The sequence below is a fragment of the Littorina saxatilis genome, unplaced genomic scaffold, assembly GCF_037325665.1.
Source record: "Littorina saxatilis isolate snail1 unplaced genomic scaffold, US_GU_Lsax_2.0 scaffold_986, whole genome shotgun sequence".
Taxonomy (NCBI): Eukaryota; Metazoa; Mollusca; class Gastropoda; order Littorinimorpha; family Littorinidae; genus Littorina; species Littorina saxatilis.
The window spans coordinates 29,571-49,782 of NW_027128173.1; the positions used below are offsets into that span (position 1 = coordinate 29,571).

The 20,212-nt window shown below is 40.5% G+C and overlaps 1 protein-coding gene and 1 long non-coding RNA gene across 2 annotated transcripts; both read left to right on the forward strand.

Moving 5' to 3' along the window:
• The first annotated feature begins 4,667 nt into the window (after positions 1-4,667).
• On the forward strand, positions 4,668-12,083 carry LOC138956543 (uncharacterized). Its single transcript, XR_011452692.1, has 3 exons — positions 4,668-4,806; positions 9,107-9,184; positions 11,997-12,083. It is a non-coding gene; the product is annotated as an uncharacterized lncRNA (long non-coding RNA).
• A 3,045-nt stretch (positions 12,084-15,128) lies between these two features.
• Positions 15,129-16,704, forward strand: LOC138956542 (keratin-associated protein 4-5-like). The gene is made up of 2 exons (XM_070327878.1): positions 15,129-15,629; positions 15,875-16,704. The coding sequence occupies exons 1-2, from the start codon at positions 15,134-15,136 to the stop codon at positions 15,913-15,915; spliced, it is 537 nt and encodes a 178-aa protein (XP_070183979.1). The 5' UTR covers positions 15,129-15,133; the 3' UTR covers positions 15,916-16,704.
• The last annotated feature ends 3,508 nt before the right edge of the window (positions 16,705-20,212 follow it).

Consider the following 20,212-nt stretch of genomic DNA (forward strand, 5'->3'; position numbering starts at 1 on the left):
GACAGGCTATCCAAAATATATATATATATAGAACTAAGAAGATGCATTAAAATCGCCACCAAATGTAAACAATCACTGAATCTGACAAATAACTAAACCACAAAAAATATACCAAAATGACAAGTCACAAGGATGTGCACTTGTAATCAAATCTACTGGCCGTATAAAATTTCATCTCACACGGCATCACTGCAGAGCGCCTAGAACTGTACCCACGGAATATGCGCGATATAAGCGTCATTGATAAGCGTCAATGATTGATTGATTGAAATAGAATGTCTATGTAGACAAATCATGAACAAATGAGCGTCAAACCGATTGAATAAGCCTCAACACCTAGTAATAATAGTATACAACTGTAACAGTGTAAGTGTAACATTAACAAGCCAATGGATATTTGTATAAATGACATTATATATTATATATAATAAATGAATCTGCAATTAAAACATGAATTACATACATGTACAACATTTAAGACAGCCAGATCAATAAATGAATCAATGAAGCAAGAGTGAGATCGAAAACAACCACAAATCGGAAAGGCAAATGTGGAATGAATGACCAACAATGAACAAATCGATTACATGGCCCTACTACAGTTACCGCGGATGGGAACTGCAGAGACTGACGAACACGACAACAGATCAATGAATCTGAATGAACAGTTCATCACAATCAAAACTCACCTGTCAGCCTGCGCGGATACAGTCCTCGAGTGAGATCCCCACTGATCTGCGAAGGAGCCATAGTTCCGATGTTGCTCAGTATCTCTAAGACCACCACTCCATCTTCTGCTACAAGCTCCAACCACCGCGAAAGTCCCAACTTCAAATTTGGTCTGAGAGACGAGAACGCGTATCCATTGACGGCGAAGAAATCCGGCCCCGGGTTGCATCACCTGTGCGTATAGTTTTCCTGAGTGGTTGTTTCACACAAAACCACAAGGGAATAAAGCGAATGTTGACTTGGTGGCAGCTTATTTTGCAAGAACATGCAAGGCCCAGCAGCGAACACGCGCGAGCCGAGGTGTAAACACTTGCAAAACCGCGTGTACTGGAATGCCGCTCAAACTGGCCTTGACCTGTTCTCGAATCACAAGATTGTTTCTATATAGTTCCCGGCGTAATTAGCTAAAAAGCTGAATGGGTTCAGTAGCAACTCGTTGCAAAATCAAGAGCATTCAGATTTCTTGAAGGAATTAACCCTATTCCGGCGATCCAAGCCACAGAAAAATCCTCGATTGCACTGGAGTGAGGTTTCTGTTAGTCGTCTGCAACAAACGTAGCGTCAAAGTGCCCTTGCGTGCTCGCCTCACGGAGAGCCACATGCGCGAGACGTGATTGGTCGATAGGGACACACCTCCATGTTTTCACAGTGTGCCCTGCCTACTCTGTAGTCAAAAACCGGCTTGTAGGTCCGTGTCTGTAATCATTCATGAATCCGTGTGTATTTAAATACCGTACACATAATACAAAGTCCGTGACCTGACCGTGATCTGCTGACGTAACAATATCGTTTACTTATGTTACAACAGGGCCGACAGACTAGTATCCTCTGGTCAATGAAAAACTGATAAAGACTGACGAATAAAGCCACTTTACTAGTCAACTTTTTATTTTCCTTCTCTTATCATGATAATAGTTTATTGACTATGCAAAAATCAACAACAGTTAGACAAATTCAATGTGGTGTTTTGTTTTCATTAAAACTGATATCAAGGAGGTTAACAAATAAGTGATAATGTCTCTTATCGGTGCTCCCCAAGAGCCGGTGTGACGATGTCATGACATCTTTCCCCGTGGTCATATTTCGCTTCTCGGCCTCGTTGATCTTGTATAAACTCCACACTGAACAAACAAAAACACCCTTTGATAGTACTGATGAGCGACCTTGGGTACCTAACATTCATGGGGCCAAATTTGTCCAACCATTTTTTTTGTATTTTAACTTAGAAATTTGATTCATCCTAAAATGTTTTCCTTCTTATTCAAGGGACGTAACCTCTCGGTACACGTTTTCTAAGAAATCGATTTTTGGGGTGAAATCTATTAAATTTCACCACTAATTTTCTGCACATGCAAGAAACTGACATGCTTTTCGTCCTTAAATAATTTCACTTCTTAATTTTACCAGGAAACAACATTTCAGTCCTGAGTAGGCTATATATATATCGAGGGGGAAATATGACCACGGCAGAAATATGTAATCGTTACCCCGGCTATACTGTTCAGGTTAAGGGTTGTAAGGTAATAAGTTAGTGTGGTCACAAACCAGGAATATCTTAAAATAAATGCCGGTTTGAGCGCTGAGTTACTCAAATTGAAAACGGCTGTGTTTTGAGTGAGAATCCCAGTCTGTAATTCTCATTGTGACGCCTTTTTGCGCTTGTCTGTTGAATAGATGACAACACACACGAGGAAGGTCTTAGACATAGTGTCAGTTTAGGCGTTCTATTTTTTTTAACCCTGAATGCTGTGTTTGGTAGTAATTTCAGACCGTGATATTCTCCAACGGATACTGAGTGTGTTTCTTTACATTATGCGAAGCCGGCGTTAAAGCCCTGGTATGGCATGAATACTGAATGCATGCGTTTGCCAGACTGTATGTTTGACTTTCTCAATCCAACGGTCTTAATCTGCTTTGACGAATGGGTAACTATGAGAACAAAATAAAATATGATTACGAACGGAATCTGGCTCCTAACACAGCAAACAAACCGCTCGCTGATAAAAATTCATTTAATTCAGTATTTGGCATAGTAGTTTCGGCGGAAGCAGCCGGGTTTGAGCAAATCATGGCAGATGTTTTTAAATTACAGTACAGCGTATGTCCCGTGAACTTTTAAAGGTCCAAATCGTCCAGAAAACTTTCCAAAATGGCGCATTATGTGTACTATCTGTGACTCCATTAATTTGTCGTGGAAAAAACAACAGCCGCAACAACTATGTTTGCCGGATTAGAAGGGGTTACATGATAAGAAGAAAAACAAGTCGCGTAAGGCGAAATTACTACATTTAGTCATGCTGTGGAACTCACAGAATGACTGAACGTAGTCCGCCGCTAGTGCAAAAGGCAGTGAAAGTGACGAGCCTGTTTGGCGCGGTAGCGATTGCGCTGTGCTTCATAGCACGCTTTACTGTACCTCTCTTCGTTTTAACTTTCTGATCGTGTTTTTAATCCAAACATATCATATCTATATGTTTTTGGAATCAGGAACCGACAAGGAATAAGATGAAATAGTTTTTAAAACGATTTCGGAAATTTAAGTTTGATCATAATTTTTATATTTTTAATTTTCAGAGCTTGTTTTTAATCCAAATATAACATATGTATATGTTTTTGGAATCAGAAAATGACGAAGAATAAGATGAAATTGTTTTTGGATCATTTAATAAAAAAATAATTTTAATTACAAGTTTCCGATTTTTAATGACCAAACTCACTCATTAGTTTTTAAGCCACCAAGCTGAAATGCAATACCAAACCCCGGCCTTCGTCGAAGATTGCTTTGCCAAAATTTCAATCAATTTAATGGAAAAAATGAGGGTGTGACAGTGCCGCCTCAACTTTTACAAAAAGCCGGATATGACGTCATCAAAGATATTTATCGAAAAAATGAAAAAAACAACTGGGGATATCATACCCAGAAACTCTCATGTCAAATTTAATAAAGATCGGTCGAGTAGTTTAGTCTGAATCGCTCTACACACACAGACAGACAGACAGACAGACAGACAGACAGACACACACACACACACACACACACACACACACACACACACACACACACACACACATACACCACGACCCTCGTCTCGATTCCCCCCTCTACGTTAAAACATTTAGTCAAAACTTGACTAAATGTAAAAAAGGGGGTCATGACGTCTATCTTCCGGAAGTAGTTTTAGTAATTGATATTTTTTTAATCTCACACATTTCATTGTCTGTGGATACATGGATCGCGCAACGTGACCAACATTAAATGTCCGGCAGTATTGTTTCGTCTTGGCACCATACATTTTTTTTTAGAGTGGCCAGTGAGATTAATGTTTTAGGGTAAGCAGAGACTGAAAAAATAGTCTGTGTCTGTTTACTCTTGTCCAATTTGTTGTTGTTGTGCCCAATGCACGGTAGCCGCCTATCCGTGACTGACTGATCATAGTTGCACCAGAGACTGTAGCACATGCGTGATGATGCACCTTTGCATGATCCTGAGTAGATGGGATCATAACTGATTGTGATGATTTTTGTAATTCTTTTCTATGCTCATTGTTGATGTTGTTGTTGTTGTTGTTGTTGTTGTTTCCGATGCCGTTGCTGTTGCTATTATGGTTCGATATTGTTCAATTCATACACGCAGAGACATACTCATCTCTGATACACGCACACTGATATTTGGCAAATTGATGTTTATCTTCGATTCAAATCAGTAGCTGTAGCTGTAATTGAAACTTTTGGTTCATTTTTCTTTTCTCTAAATTAATTTCATTTTCCGCCATTAAAGAGGAAGAAAAGGTCACAGACACACGGACACAGTCACAAAAACAGACACACAATCTTGGCAACTCAACACGAAAGGTAGGCAATGCAGACAACGATTTCTGAAATGTTTTCCATGGCATTATCTCCCCTTCTCCTCTCAGCTGCTAACATTTGATCAGTCACCAAGTCAGGGACTGTAGAGTATCACAGGCTCAGCTGAAGACGAACACATCGGCCCAACCTTTATGTTCGGCAACTTTTGACTTCACAGAGGCTATCATCTTTACATTCAGAATGCATTCGAACTGGAGAACAGTGGAGGTGAGTATTTTGACCACACGTATAAAACTTACCACGGTGATCGCTGATTTTGATTTCAAGTGTTTCTTGAGCGCTCCAGTCAAGCTAAACTGATTTCTTTCTTTATTTGGTGTTTAACGTCGTTTTCAACCGTTCAAGGTTATATATCGCGACGGAGCAAAACTGATACATATGACTAAAATTGTGAACGGACCAATTGTGAAAGACTCATTTGAGAGCAGGGAACTATACACATCAGTGTGAAACGTCACAAAGTCCATCCTCGACGTGTCTGTTTCAGTGTTTGCACAGATCATGATGTTGCACGATCTATGGTTTGCACTGCAATTTAAGATGAACAGAACTGCTGGGCGTTACTGTTTTTCTTCAGCGCAGATTGTAACACTGAACTGAGTTTGATGAAGTAGAGCTAAATGCTTTCTGGAAAGAACATATGGTGTGTGTGAGTGTGTGTGTGTGTGTGTGTGTGTATGCACATTCACAAGTTATTTGTGTGTGTGTGTGTGTGTGTGTGTTTGATATGTGTGTGTGTGTGTGTGTGTGCGATAGAAAGAGAGAGTGAGAGAGAGACTGAGATGATGATGGAACTTTATTTGACAAGGATAGCCTGAGAGAGAGAGAGAGAGAGAGCGAGAGAGAGACAGAGAAACAGAGAAACAGAGACAGAGAGACAGAGAATATAATTATCCGAAATTTGCAATATTGGCACTAAAACCAATCAAAGGCGCATGATATGATTACCTTTGACCATAAAGAAGAGGCCGACGATCAGAACACAGGCACCAGGACATTTCAAGTGTATGTGTGTGTGTGTGTCATGTGTGTTTGGTGTGTGTGTGTGTGTGTGTGTGTGTGTGTGATTGTGTGTGTGTGATAGAAAGAGAGAGTGAGAGAGAGACTGAGATGATGATGGAACTTTATTTGACAAGGATACTGGATAGCCTGAGAGAGAGAGAGAGAGAGAGAGAGAGAGAGAGAGAGAGAGAGAGAGAGAGAGAGAGAGAGAGAGAGAGAGAGAGAGAGAGAGCGCAACATATACAACTGACATTTCAGAACGTTGTGTATTTTATTCATATGACCAGTTAATAGTTTGCAAAGAGTAATGAGCAAGGCATGCAGCGGATGATGACATTTTTGGTGATTCTACAGAAAAACGGAAATGCCATGGAAAAACACGGCATAGCCGAATGTTGACATCCGCCACAGCATAATTTTTTCAAAAACAAAACATGGAAAAAATGACATGGAGAATGCTGCAGTAAAACGGAACTGTTGTTTTCTGCCGAAAATATTAAATTTTCTGCAGAAACTTTTACCCTTAATTGCACTAGTCACTTAGGTGATTGGTCCTCAAGCCTGATCAAGCAATGACTGGCGGGAAAGAAGGATGCAAAAGCTTCTTTGCCGGAGTATTGTTATTTTCCACGGAAAAAACTGTTATAAATTATTTTGAAGAAAAATTGAAAGCAAGAATGCCGCGGAAAGGTAAAAATTATTCCATGGAATTGATGATGGCAAAACTTCCATGGAAAAACGTTTTTTCTGCTGCAATTTTTTTCTGCTGCAATTTTTTTCTCCATGGAATAACGGAATAATGTCATCATTATTTCACTAAGGATGCTGTCAGTTTAAATTGATGCTGTTATCAGCTTTGTTACTTATGTAACATGTGACTGTTTTAGTCAAGCTTCATTAACTTCACAGTCATTTACATGTGACACGTTTTCACACTTTGTGCTTTTTTGATCTGGAGATAAAAGTTTCAGAACAGCTGCTGCCATCATGAATAACAGTCATTTGCGTGTTTGTGTGTTTGTGTGTGTGTGTGTGTGTGTGTGTGTGTGTGTGTTTGTGTTTCTGTTTATGAGTGTGTGTGTGTGTGTGTGTGTGTGTGTGTGTGTGTGTGTGTGTGTGTGTGTGTGTTTGTGTGTTTATGAGTGTGTGTGTGTGTGTGTGTGTGTGTGTGTGTGTGTGTGTGTGTGTGTGTGTGTGTGTGTGTGTCAGGGGCTCACATCCATGAGAGGTGACATAGGACAAATGTCCTGGACAATGCAAAAATGATAGGACATTTGTCCTGAACACAAAAAAATCAATAGGACATTTTTTTCTGGCACCAATTTTCGTGTTACTTTTTCGGAGAAAAAAACCCGTGAAGAGAGCATTCAAAGTTGAGACTCTTGGAAGCTCTTCTCTATAAAAAGGACATAAAGTCTCCCCAAGTTTCGTTTGCTTGGAGAGACACATCGCTTCGCAAAACATCGATAAAATACCAAAACAAACTACTGTAAATTGGAAAGTACTGACAATGTCTGGATCAAATGAAAGCATAATCAGACAATGACCACTTTGTGACAAAAACAATAGGACATATGTCCTCTTGCATGAAAAATGTATAGGACATTTGGAAAAAATATCAGGGGCTCACATCCATGAGAGGTGGCATGGGACAAATGTCCTGGACAATGCAAAAGTGATAGGACATTTGTCCCGAACAAAAATAAATCAATAGGACATTTTTTTCGGCGGCATGTTGCTTTTTCGTAAGAAATAAACCGCGAAGGGAGGTAATTGTCAACCGGCTTAGAGCATTCAAAATTGCAACCGTATGAAGCTCTTCTCTATAAAAAGCACATAAAGTCTCCCGAAGTTTCGTCTGCTTGGAGGGACACATCGCTTCGCAAAACATCGATAAAATAGCAAATCGAACTACTGTAAATTAGAAAGTACTGGCAATGTTCGGATCAAATGAAAGCTTAATCGGACAATGACCACTTTGTGACAAAAACAATAGGACATATGTCCTCTTGCATGAAAAATGTATAGGATATTTGGAAAAAATATCCGTGTATGTTCGATATCCGACGTGGATGTGAGCCCCGTGTGTGTGTGTGTGTGTGTGTGTGTGTGTGTGTGTGTGTGTGTGTGTGTGTGTGTGTGTGTGTGTGTGTGTGTGTGTGTGCCCATGTATCCCAGTGTGTGCAAGTTGAAATGTGTGTATGCATTGATATCTGTTGGTATGTGTGAGGGAGTGTGCGTGTGTGTATACATTACATGTGTATTTGTGTGTGATAGTGTTAGAGGGGGGAGAAGAAAGAGAGAGAGATCACAACATAAAACTGTGAAATTTTCAGAACTTTGTGTATTATGTAGAAGTAATTATTAGCTAGTGTGCAAAGGTTAACGAGCCACGCATGCGACCCTTTCACTCTAAATTGATTTTGTTATAAGCTTTGTTTTCTTTGCACAGTCGTTTACATGTGACACTTTGTCACACTTTGTACTTTTTTGATCTGGAGATAAAAGTTTCACAAACAGCTGCAGCCATCATAACTATACTGAACTCCAAAAGAAACGCAAGTTAAGAGTTATTTAAGGTTTTGTTAAAATTCATGCACTAAAGGTGGGTTTCAGGGGAAAATTCTGCACGAGCATGAGTTAGCATAGTGTCCTGCACGTAGCCTGTGAAAATCACGTGTGCAGCGCCCAGAGTGCGCTCTCTGCAGCGTGCTGAAGATTGAGACTGTTTTTCGCTCGCGCAGCCCACACAAAAGCTGCCAGACCTGACTTTTTTCGTTAACAGTACTCAGCTAACACAAGGAACAAAAACCTGTCTCCGTCCACTGTCTGAAATCAGCCATTTGTACAGTAGAAGCATGCCAAGACTGAGCGCCATTGACCGGGAGAGAGCAATCGGGCGATTGCAAGCTGGAAATTGCCCAGCTGCCATTGCAAATGTCATGGGCGTGGCAACCTCGACCATCTGTCGTCTGTGGACCCGATTCCGAGCCAGCAGCAGCACCCGGGATGGCGCTAGAAGCGGACGACCTCGTGTGACTACTGCTCGCCAGGACCGGGTCATCTACCGTCAGCACCTGCGCCAACAGTTCCTCCCGGCTACAGAAACCTCTAGGAACACCGTCAACCGCCTGGTGCGCTCCATGAGAGCCAGATTTCAGGCCATTGTCAACGCCAATGGGGGACACACGCGTTACTGAGCCTGGCGGTGAAAACTTTCTTTCGGTAAAGTTTTTTTGTTAGTGACAATCAAAGAACATTGCTCCAAGATGCTTTGTACCAATTTTCGTGAAATTCGTTCGATTCGATCTCGTCAAAATGAAATGGCAAAGAATGAGATTAAATTTCTTAATCTTGCGTTTCTTTTGGAGTTCAGTATATAATAACTGTCATGTGCGTTGGTGTGTGTTTGGGTGGAAGTCCTTTCATCTGCTTTTAACCATAACTAATATGGTCACACCTGGTGATTTGGCATTAAAATTATGCTGTATGCTCGTTTTTTCAGGCATGGAGAGAAATGGGCGTACCGATAGCAACTGCAAGCAATGAGGCGTGCAAAATGTATGATGCTACTCTGTCACAGGTAAGCTTGAGACCAAAAGTGGTCAAGATTTCCGGACATAGTCGAAGGCAAGAAGCGCCAAAGAGGCCTGTACCCGTTTTGACCAAAGATGTAAAATGGTGCAACATGGTGCCATCTGAGAATTAGCCGCTATATTGTGTTATCTCTGTATATGTGTGTGTGTGTGTGTAATCCTATGTATAGTGTATACATTTGGTGGCGCAGTGGTACGTAATCTCAATGCGCCCTTTGACACACTGACGGGAATTGTGATGGGACATTTTCAGATTTAATGTGCCGATGGCGCAGGGCGCACTAGGAAACGAAACCCTGCAGTGGAACCTCCCTTCTAAGACAACCCCCCCCCCCACCCCTGCTTTAAGTTTAAGACTTCCTCCTTTTTTGAGACCTTGCTTTTCCGGATTTACTGTTCAAAACCTCTGTAAATTTACTGCCAATTTAAGAATAAAACAAGTCGCGTAAGGCGAAATAACAACATTTAGTCAAGCTGTCGAACTCACAGAATGAAACTAAACGCACTGCTTTTTTCACCAAGACCCCATACTCGTACTTTCGTCAGTCCACCGCTCGTGGCAAAGGCAGTGAAATCGACAAGCCATGCAGAATAGTGCGGTAGTGGTCGCGCTGAGCAGGATAACATGCTTTTCTGTATGTCTATTCTTTTTAGCTTACTGAGTTTGTTTTTAATCCATACATATCTATATGGTTTTGGAATCAGATACCAACAAGGAATAAGATGTTTTTAAATCGATTTTGGAAAATTAATTTTAATCATAATTTTCATATTTTTAATTTTCAGAGCTTGTTTGTAATCCAAATATAACATATGGATATGTTTTTGGAATCAGAAAAAGATGAAGAATAAGATGAAATTATTTTTGGATCGTTTAAAAAAAACACAATTTTAATTACAAGTTTCCGATTTTTAATGACCAAACTCATTCATTATTTTTTAAGCCACCAAGCTGAAATGCAATACCAAAGTCCGGCCTTCGTCGAAGATTGCTTTGCCAAAATTTCAATCAATTTGATTGAAAAATGAGGGTGTGACAGTGCCGCCTCAACTTTTACAAAAAGTTGGATATGACGTCATCAAAGGTATTTATCAAAAAAACTGAAAAAAAAACCGTCTGGGGATATCATTTCCAGGAACTCTCATGTCAAATTTCATAAAGATCGGTCCAGTAGTTTAGTCTGAATCGCGGTTTGGAAAATGTAAAAATATGAAAATCATGCAAAGGTGACAATTGTTACTCATTCCGTGGTGGAGGGTCACAAATGAACTACCCCTGATTTAAGGACCAGAGTGTCCCTTTTTGACTCACATGCGAAGCAAAAGTGAGTCTATGTACTCACCCGAGTCGTCCGTCCGTCCGGCCGGCCGTCCTTAAAACTTTAACGTTGAATATTTCTTTGACACTATTCAGTCTATCAGTACCAAATTTGGCAAGATGGTGTATGATGACAAGGCCCCAAAAAACATACATAGCATCTTGACCTTGCTTCAAGGTCAAGGTCGCAGGGGCCATAAATGTTGTCTAAAAAACAGCTATTTTTCACATTTTTCCCATTTTCTCTGAAGTTTTTGAGATTGAATACCTCACCTATATATGATATATAGGGCAAAGTAAGCCCCATCTTTTGATACCAGTTTGGTTTACCTTGCTTCAAGGTCAAGGTCACAGGAGCTCTTCAAAGTTGGATTGTATACATATTTTGAAGTGACCTTGACCCTGAACTATGGAAGATAACTGTTTCAAACTTAAAAATTATGTGGGGCACATGTTATGCTTTCATCATGAGACACATTTGGTCCCATATGATCAAGGTCAAGGTCACTTTGACCCTTATGAAATGTGACCAAAATAAGGTAATGAACCACTAAAAGTGACCATATCTCATGGTAGAAAGAGCCAATAAGCACCATTGTACTTCCTATGTCTTGAATTAACAGCTTTGTGTTGCATGACCTTGGATGACCTTGACCTTGGGTCAAGGTCTCATGTATTTTGGTAGGAAAAATGTGTAAAGCAGAAGGTCAAGCATGTGAGTCGTATGGGCTTTGCCCTTCTTGTTATGAAATCTTCTGTTCATAACCTCGGTAAGTTTTCCCCAATTTTTTAAGACGCTCTCCTTTTTCAAACCCAATTTTCTTTGATTTTTGCAGTCTTATAATAATAAGGGGTTCCATTGTTCGTTATTTATCTGCTAGTGTGTGTGCATTATAGAACAAGAACAAGAACAAGAACAAATCTTTAATTGTCTAAGGCCACAGCCCCTTACAATAGTGGTTAAAATAACAGCAATAGTATCTGCACAGTTATAAATTATAGTCACGCATAAAATTCAACAAATACATTAAGACCCTGATGACATGTCACTGAACCTGATTTATAAGGGTTCGTCTCTTCTGTAACATGAAGAACACAAATCTGCTGAAGCTGTTCATCACATTATCCTCATTACTGCCACAGAAATACACAAGTTGTTGTTGCAGCGTCTTAGAGTTCGAGATTTTCAAATACTTTGCTCGAAGGTCTTGATAAAAAGGACATAAAAATACAACATGGTGTTCATCTTCTTTATCAGCTGTACAGAGAGGACAGTTTCTTGTCGTTTGGTTTGGTGCGTACCGAAACTTGTGAGCGTTAATTTCGGATACTCCTGCGCGGAAACGAGTAAGAGCAACTCTGTACTTAATATCTTCGATTAATTCAATGTATTTCTCTTTTTCCAAGCATGTTTTGTAACAATTATAAATGTCGAAACGTTCACTGCATTCTAAAAAGGAGAACCATTCTTGTGTGTGCAGTATGTTTGTTGGAAAGAGGTGGATGCAGTTGGGGGGATGGAAGGATCCATGCACACCATGATGAAAGCGGATCCAGAATTTGGTATGTCTGGTCGTTTGTTGCAGAAACCATTTTTTTCACTGCATTTTGTATACAGTAATTTAGAAAACTTGGCAATGAATTTGAGATTTAAATTGTTTAAAAGAACTGTCTCAAATATGGGCATAGACAAACATATTTAAACTGTATTCAGTTCTCACCACAGCGTTCTTGATAATTAAGATCGCCATGGTTCTCACACATGGCACAATCTGTGATCTTCTTCTTCTTCTTCAGCGTTCCAGAATTTTCTGGTTACGTGTGAGCTCGTTTGCCCATTTGGGTTCCCCACACTATACTCTGAGAGCATAGTCAGCTTCACTCCGCTTTCGTTGAGTAGGCATGCGGGGTATTTTCATGTTTCCATAACCCACCGAACTCCGACATGGATTACAGGATTTTTCCGTGCACACTTGGTCTTGTGCTTGGGTGTACACACGAAGGGGGTTAAGTCACTAGCAGGTCTGCACATAAGTTGACCTGGGAGATCGGAAAAATCTCCACTCTTAACCCACCAGGCGGCAGCGACCGGGATTCGAACTCACGACCTCCCGATTAGGAGGCCGACGTCTTACCACCACGCCACTGCGCCCGTGTGATGTTCAAATTACAGCAGTGTACTTTTAGATAATAAAATCCAAGTTTTGACACTGTAACTAGTACATTTGGATAAATGTTGCTGTCTTGCCCAATCTAAGAGAAATATTAGCTAAAGAGACGATAAAGCATAATGTCTCGACATGTATTTCTCTCTCTCTCGACTGTATACAGAGATAAGAACAGCCTCGCTTTCACCTAGATCCTGCCTAAAAAAAATGTTCAGACCTTATGTTCAGACTCGGCGTAATGATTCCGAAAGGACTACTTTTTAGCGGTCAAGTTCAGTCGTCCGCATACTCGAAAGTGAAAAAAAATGAAACGTTTTGCTACAGTATCGGAGGATGAACTGTCGAAGAAGAAAAAGAATCTCGTGCCAACCACTACGCAGAAGACCATCCGAGTTGTCGAGAAGAAGTTCTGAAAATTTGTCACGTTCCAAATCAAAAGACAACATTCTATTCTCTTACGTCATGTCACTATTCTTGGTTTACGGTACCATTCGGCGGCTTTGCTACGAGTATGCCATAGTCTTGGTTGGCCAAGACCTTGAGGTGGAATGAGAGTGATTAGGTTTGTTGATTTTGCTCGGAGAAGTGGTCCGTGTTCAAGCAAGTTTCTTCTTTGAAAACAAAAACCAGTGAATGTCGAGATATATATAAGTTAATTGGATCTGTCATCCAAACATGGCTTTTGGTCAATCTCGATGACAGTTTATTCCACTCGCCCTACGGGCTTGTGGAATAAACTTCCATCTCGATTGACCAAAAGCCATGTTTGGATCACAGATCCAATAACGTATAATATTGCTATTTCATATGTTACGTAGATTTCCATTGGTCAATTGGGCAAAACTGAGCTCATTGCAAAAGTGATAATGACGACATTTCTGTTGATATCAGTTTTGATATCGACAACCTCTTTATTGCTCCCCCACTTCAAAAACAAAGACACCTAAATTTGAAAACAAAAAAATATTCATGAAAATGTAATTATCCCAGAATTTAGTTGAGCAAGTGACTAATTACTTTTTGAAAGAAAAGGCATTTGGAAATACTGGAAAGTACAAGAAAAGAGTGAACAAAAAGAAATAATAATCAGAGGGAAGGATATATGGAAGCGCCAAAACTGAGACAAATACTTTTGTAATTTCTTTACAGTGAATACAAAATGTCCAGAGAAATAGCAATACATGTGTGAACGGCTCAGATCATGGGTGAAATTGACACCACCAGATTAAAATGCTCATTTTAAAGCCATCCGTTTGAATTAAAAGGAAACAAAGCATACCACACTGCTTAGTTTGAAATGAACAAAAACGAAATGAAAGGAACCAACAACATTGTTTTGTGTGTGTGGATTTTAAACACATTTTATTCACAAAACACGGCAGAAAATGGCGACTGATTTGTTGCACAGCGACAGTACACTTTTTAAACCCAGGCCAGTACTTTCATCAATGACAGAAGAAAGCAATGGAGGCCTGCATACTACAGTCTTATTGTTCTTTTATGTGCCTGAGGGATAAAATGCTGCAGTAAACTGACTTTTAAGATGTCATTGCACTCGGAAGATTTGTCTTCCGCTAATAACTTTGGTGTCACACGTTATGGGCAAACTTGAGGCAGGTCGCATTCTTGCAAAATATCATTAACAACAAAGAAAAGTCATTTTTAGCATAGAAATAGAAAAGCTTTACCATAATAATGTGTTTTGAAAAAGAAAAACATTATAGTGTCGGCAGAACACGACTCTCGTTAAGTCAAATGAGTTTCGTGTCACATCGTTATGGGCGGAAGATTGTGTTCAAACGCTGTAGTAGACGAAAATTGTATTGAAAAATTGCTGTCTGTATCATAATTAGCGCCCATAGACTTTTGATGCACCAAATATTGTGTGAAAATATGACGTAATTGAGAGCGTGACCTCATAGTTCGTTCCGTCAAACTTATCAAACCTGTTATGGGCGTGAGATTTCGTCAGTGATGTTCTTGTTTTGGACTTTTTCGCTGTCCTAATGAAGCTGGAACAAATCCAAAGGTAAGAAATGTTTCTTCTATTGTATCCAAAGTCATTGGTTGGAACTGAATTCTATTAAATACGTTTCAGCACTTGGAAATACGTGATTTGTAATGTTCTGTGATTCCCGAATTCGTGGCCGTCAAAGTAATGGGGTCTGATAGTTAACTTTTTGGTGTTTTTCTTAAGCTTAAAAGCTGTTGCGTTTATTTGTCATGATGTCAACACATGAATTGTCTTCCGCGTGCAGGAACGGATGAGCACAGCCACATCAAACGTCGGTTTGTGTATGTGCCTGCAGAAGATGTGAACAGGCACAGGCCAGAGCGGACAGGGACAAAGCCACTGAAGAACACCCAGAGACTTCACTGCGTGAAGAGAATCCAACCTTTCGTGGTTGCAACACGAGAGCGCTCTTGTTTTTGTCAGGGCTGCCAAGAAGATGCTGTCTGTGAAAATGCTGAAATTGCTGGAGACTGGAACGTGTCGCGACTTGCACCTCCAAGACGGAGACAAGCACGGGCAGACCAGCCAACGGCCCCCGGACACGCTTCGCCTGTGCAGCTACCACAGCAGCCAGCTGCGCCCGTACACCTGCCAGATCAGCCAGCTACGCCCGGACACCTGCCAAATCAGCCAGCTACGCCCGGACACCTGCCAGATCAACCAGCGACGCCCGTACACCTGCCACATCAGCCCGGACACCTGCCACATCAGCCAGCTACGCCCGGACACCTGCCAGATCAACCAGCGACGCCCGTACACCTGCCAGATCAGCCAACAACGCCCAGACACCAGCCAGATCAGCCAGCTACGCCCGTACACCTGCCACATCAGCCAGCTACGCCCGCACACCTGCCAGATAAGCCATCTACGCGCGTTCACCTGCCAGATCAGCCATCGACGCCTCAACAGCTGCCAGACCATCCAGCAAAGAGGTAGACCTAAAGACTTTAACATGAATTGTAATAATGTAAATATTTCATAAGACTAAAACTGGTTGCAATTGCACACACTGGTTTCACTATAATTATTTTAAAATCGTATGTACAGAATCTATATTGATCACTCTCATTCACATGCACCAAGAATACTTTTTTCAACAAAAGAATGAGGAATTCAAAATTTGAATAAAATACTAAAGCCAGTTCACACACTCTGACACAGATTTTCTTTTTAACAGGGAACTCAAGATTGGGGACTACGTGTGAGCCTACCTGTTGACTGTCAAAGGGATTGCAGCCAAGGGAAAGCATTGTGTTGCAGTAGTAAGTTTTGATTGAGCGCATTAATGCATAGCACAACACTACACGGTGTGATAATTTCACAATCACTTTTTTCAATTTATTGATAGCTAGTACTGTAATAGCATATTACTTAGTGTAGCACGCAATAACTGATACTGTCATCATTTTCACGAGTTTTCATTCGCAAACACCTGGGAAATAAATCTCATGTTCCCGATGCAATAAATCCCTGGTTACCATAGTTGCAGGAAGCGGGCTATACATGGATGATCAAAAGCAAACCCAATAGAAACGCTCGGGGATTCTTCGGCTCTTTTCATTGGCGTTTCACCAGACCTAGACAGACGACACTACTTTGCAAAGTTCCAAAAAAACGAACTGGCAAACTGGCACAAGTAAACAAAAAACAAAACTACTTCATGAAAGGTCATAAATTCATCACAAACAAATGAAACCTAGTGATACGCTTTGTCTTCGTACAAGGTCATGGAGTGCGTGTATCCGTGTTTCGATACACAGACGTTCAGAGAAACAGGAACGTCAAGTTCAAGTCAAACCAATTGATCCCTGACACACACATTTTGACCCGTGCACAAGACGCTGTATCACTAAACGAAGCGCAAATAAGAAATAATAATAAAAGCAAAGAACAGAGCAACGAGATATGCAAACATCTAACAAAGCCGAGCAAGCAGAATGACAGGTCTAATGAAAAACAAAGAGGCACTGAGTCGGAAACAAGATCGCGATTCTTTCCTTCGCTGCACGACGCACATCTTCTGTGACCTTTGACCCAACGTACCTTGCTTGCACGATGTAAATCTTATGTGAGCTTTGACCAAACGTAGCTTCCACATTCAATCACTAAGCTTAGATATTTACAACTGAAAACCAAGGGGGTGGAATACTGAGAGGAACCTACAGAACTGTGCAACCTGGCATACTTATCCCAACATTTTATGAACTCAAAACACAGAAAGTTGCTTTCACACGCCAACATCTTATAATGTTGTTAAACCGTGTGTACACAAAGATGACATTTTTGTCAAATCATACTTGTGCGTTGACAGAGCTTTTTACGTCATGTATTTGATCTCAACTGTTGACCCGTGATTTGTAGAAATGTAAAACATTTTACAAATGATGAAATCGCGGGGCGCGCCGCGTGATTTGTAACCACTGTTTTACAAATCACGTGGCACACCTCGAGATATGTAAAACATTTTTTTTTTTACAAATGACGTAAATGCGCCCGATATTTTCTTGTCATCTCGAAAGTCCAGGGCGGTAATTACGATGTTGAGAATGTTTTTGAGAACTCCCGTGCACATGTTTGTGACGGACACACCGACAGACAAACAAATCTGCGCTTATCACGCTTCGAAATCGAATTATAGAAAATAATAACATGTGCAGATTTACTCAAACACTTCCATTTTCATGTGGATTTTTGGCCTGGTTGACTGGGATCTGGACAGCAAATATTAATACTAATAAAATGAAAAGGTATGTATTACTTTGTGGTTTTAGGTTCGACGTAATTTGTAAAATGTTTTTACAGTTTTACAAATCACAGGTTAACATCAACTTCCATGGTAGTAAATAAATATAATACTCTGCAACGGATTTAGGTATGAGTCGGTACTTATTGTATTTGTTCCAGATCGACAAGCTGGAAGAGGAAGGTGTTCAGGTCCGGTTGATGAAGCGTGTGAGGAGCCGCTACGTTTTCTTGGGATTGGATGGCAAAACCTTCGTGTTCCATGAGGAAATTGTCAAGAAAATGTCTACAGTATTAGCAGAATAGATTCAAAGGGCAAACATTTTTGACTCACATGCGAAGCAAAAGTGAGTCTATGTACTCACCCGAGTCGTCCGTCCGTCCGTCCGGACGTCCGTCCGTCCGTCCGTCCGGAAAACTTTAACGTTGGATATTTCTTGGACACTATTCAGTCTATCAGTACCAAATTTGGCAAGATGGTGTATGATGACAAGGCCCCAAAAAACATACATAGCATCTTGACCTTGCTTCAAGGTGAAGGTTGCAGGGGCCATAAATGTTGTCTAAAAAACAGCTATTTTTCACATTTTTCCCATTTTCTCTGAAGTTTTTGAGATTGAATACCTCACCTATATATGATATATAGGGCAAAGTAAGCCCCATCTTTTGATACCAGTTTGGTTTACCTTGCTTCAAGGTCAAGGTCAGAGGAGCTCTTCAAAGTTGGATTGTATACATATTTTGAAGTGACCTTGACCCTGAACTATGGAAGATAACTGTTTCAAACTTAAAAATTATGTGGGGCACATGTTATGCTTTTATCATGAGACACATTTGGTCACATATGATCAAGGTCAAGGTCACTTTGACCCTTATGAAATGTGACCAAAATAAGGTAGTGAACCACTAAAAGTGACCATATCGCATGGTAGAAAGAGCCAATAAGCACCATTGTACTTCCTATGTCTTGAATTAACAGCTTTGTGTTGCATGACCTTGGATGACCTTGACCTTGGGTCACATGTATTTTGGTAGGAAAAATGTGTAAAGCAGTTCTTAGTGTATGATGTCATTGCTAGGTTTAGTTATTTGACCTTGACCCTGAAGGTCAAGGTCATGTAAAGGTCAAGGTCAAGCATGTGAGTCGTATGGGCTTTGCCCTTCTTGTTTTGATTGACCTGCACCGAATCACGCTTTGCCCTACAAAGTCCAGAAGATGTGGGTCTTGTACGACCCATACTTTCTAACTGTGACAGGGTGAACTGCCAACACTCATAGAGTTATGTTATGTCCGGTCATTTAATTGTTTTTCTCTTTCAGTCCTAATCTAATTATCTCCCCCTGACCCATTGTTTCTGCCTTCAGGATCGCTGTGTTTATTGTAAACTTGGAAGTGTGTCTTAGATGCTGGACCCTGATTGGTTAATTGTTTAAAAGGACGCGCGCTATTCCCAGATGGGGGCCCGGTAGCTCAGTTGGTAGAGTTTTTCGTTTCATGCTAAGTCACTGTATAATGTTTCCCCATGTAATGCATATCAGAATGTTTGTCTCGAGTTCTACTTTTTATGTGTATGATAAATACGTTTGCCGATTATCTCAGTTTGGAGAGTTTTGTTATTTTCTGCACCGAAGAAGTTTCAATGCCTTCGCTACAACTGTTATTTTTCTATCCTATTAAATAAATATCGGTTTTTACGTAATGTTACTTATTTTGCTGGAAAGTTAAAGATCGTAGCTGTATTGGTTGTTAGAATTAGTTATGTTCCTTTTTTGTCAACTGAGTGTAAAGGTATTGCGAGAAACATAGACTGATTCTGTGTTTCCAGCCGTATTCAGGCCGAATTTCCCCCCTGCTAGTCAGTTCATTCCAATAAAATATGCGGCCAACTCGAATGCATTATCATAAAATATGTTGAAACAGTGTTGCCTCAATGTGTGTGGATGCATTGGAATGTCTTGGTGTCTACGTTATGCGCGTACATAAGATAAGATTTGATATAACAAAATATTAACGGAAAACCGTTACAGTTTCTGTTTCGTTTTGCTCTTAGTACTGAAACGAATACAGATGAGGGTTTCTGTCATTGTTCTGTAAAATGTGGGGAGCCTGCTACCTAAGGTGTTACATTTATTGCACATCAACTGCAGCTACCCGGCAAAAACATCATCCAGAACCACGATCCAATATGGCGGTCACTCTCTTTTACACGCTAAATCAGCCTGACTGCCCGGTGGATTTACACGGAATGGGTATGCCCTGTAAGTTCAGATACCAAACAAACTCTCTGGGGTAAAAAATATGAAATATTGTTCAGTTTAAGTCACCGTTTCCACGGTTGAAAGTGAGTCTTACCATCAAAAACGCTATTTTGAGGGTAGGCGTGGTCAAGGACCTGTGACGTCATAGTACAATATTGCTCAAATCCAGGAACAGCGGTTTTGAGAAGAAGAAATGCATATCTTTGAATACACATAAGTCTGTGACCCAAACACGGCTGTTAAACATCTGATCAATAGCACTGAAGACATATCCTTAACTTGTTTGTTATACCTGTATGAGCAGAAGAATTTGCGGTAACCAACACAGAAAGACTGTCAAAGTCTGGAACGCTTGTTTCTTTTTGCGTTTTTCGCCGTTTTGCATCCTACAGACTCTAAGCAACAGTACTATATCACTTAGAGTGCATTCTCTTGCACTTTATTTTTGACCGTCTGTGCAACACTTCAGTGACCCATGATCTGAGCTGTTCACTTTAACGGGCAGCAAAAAAAT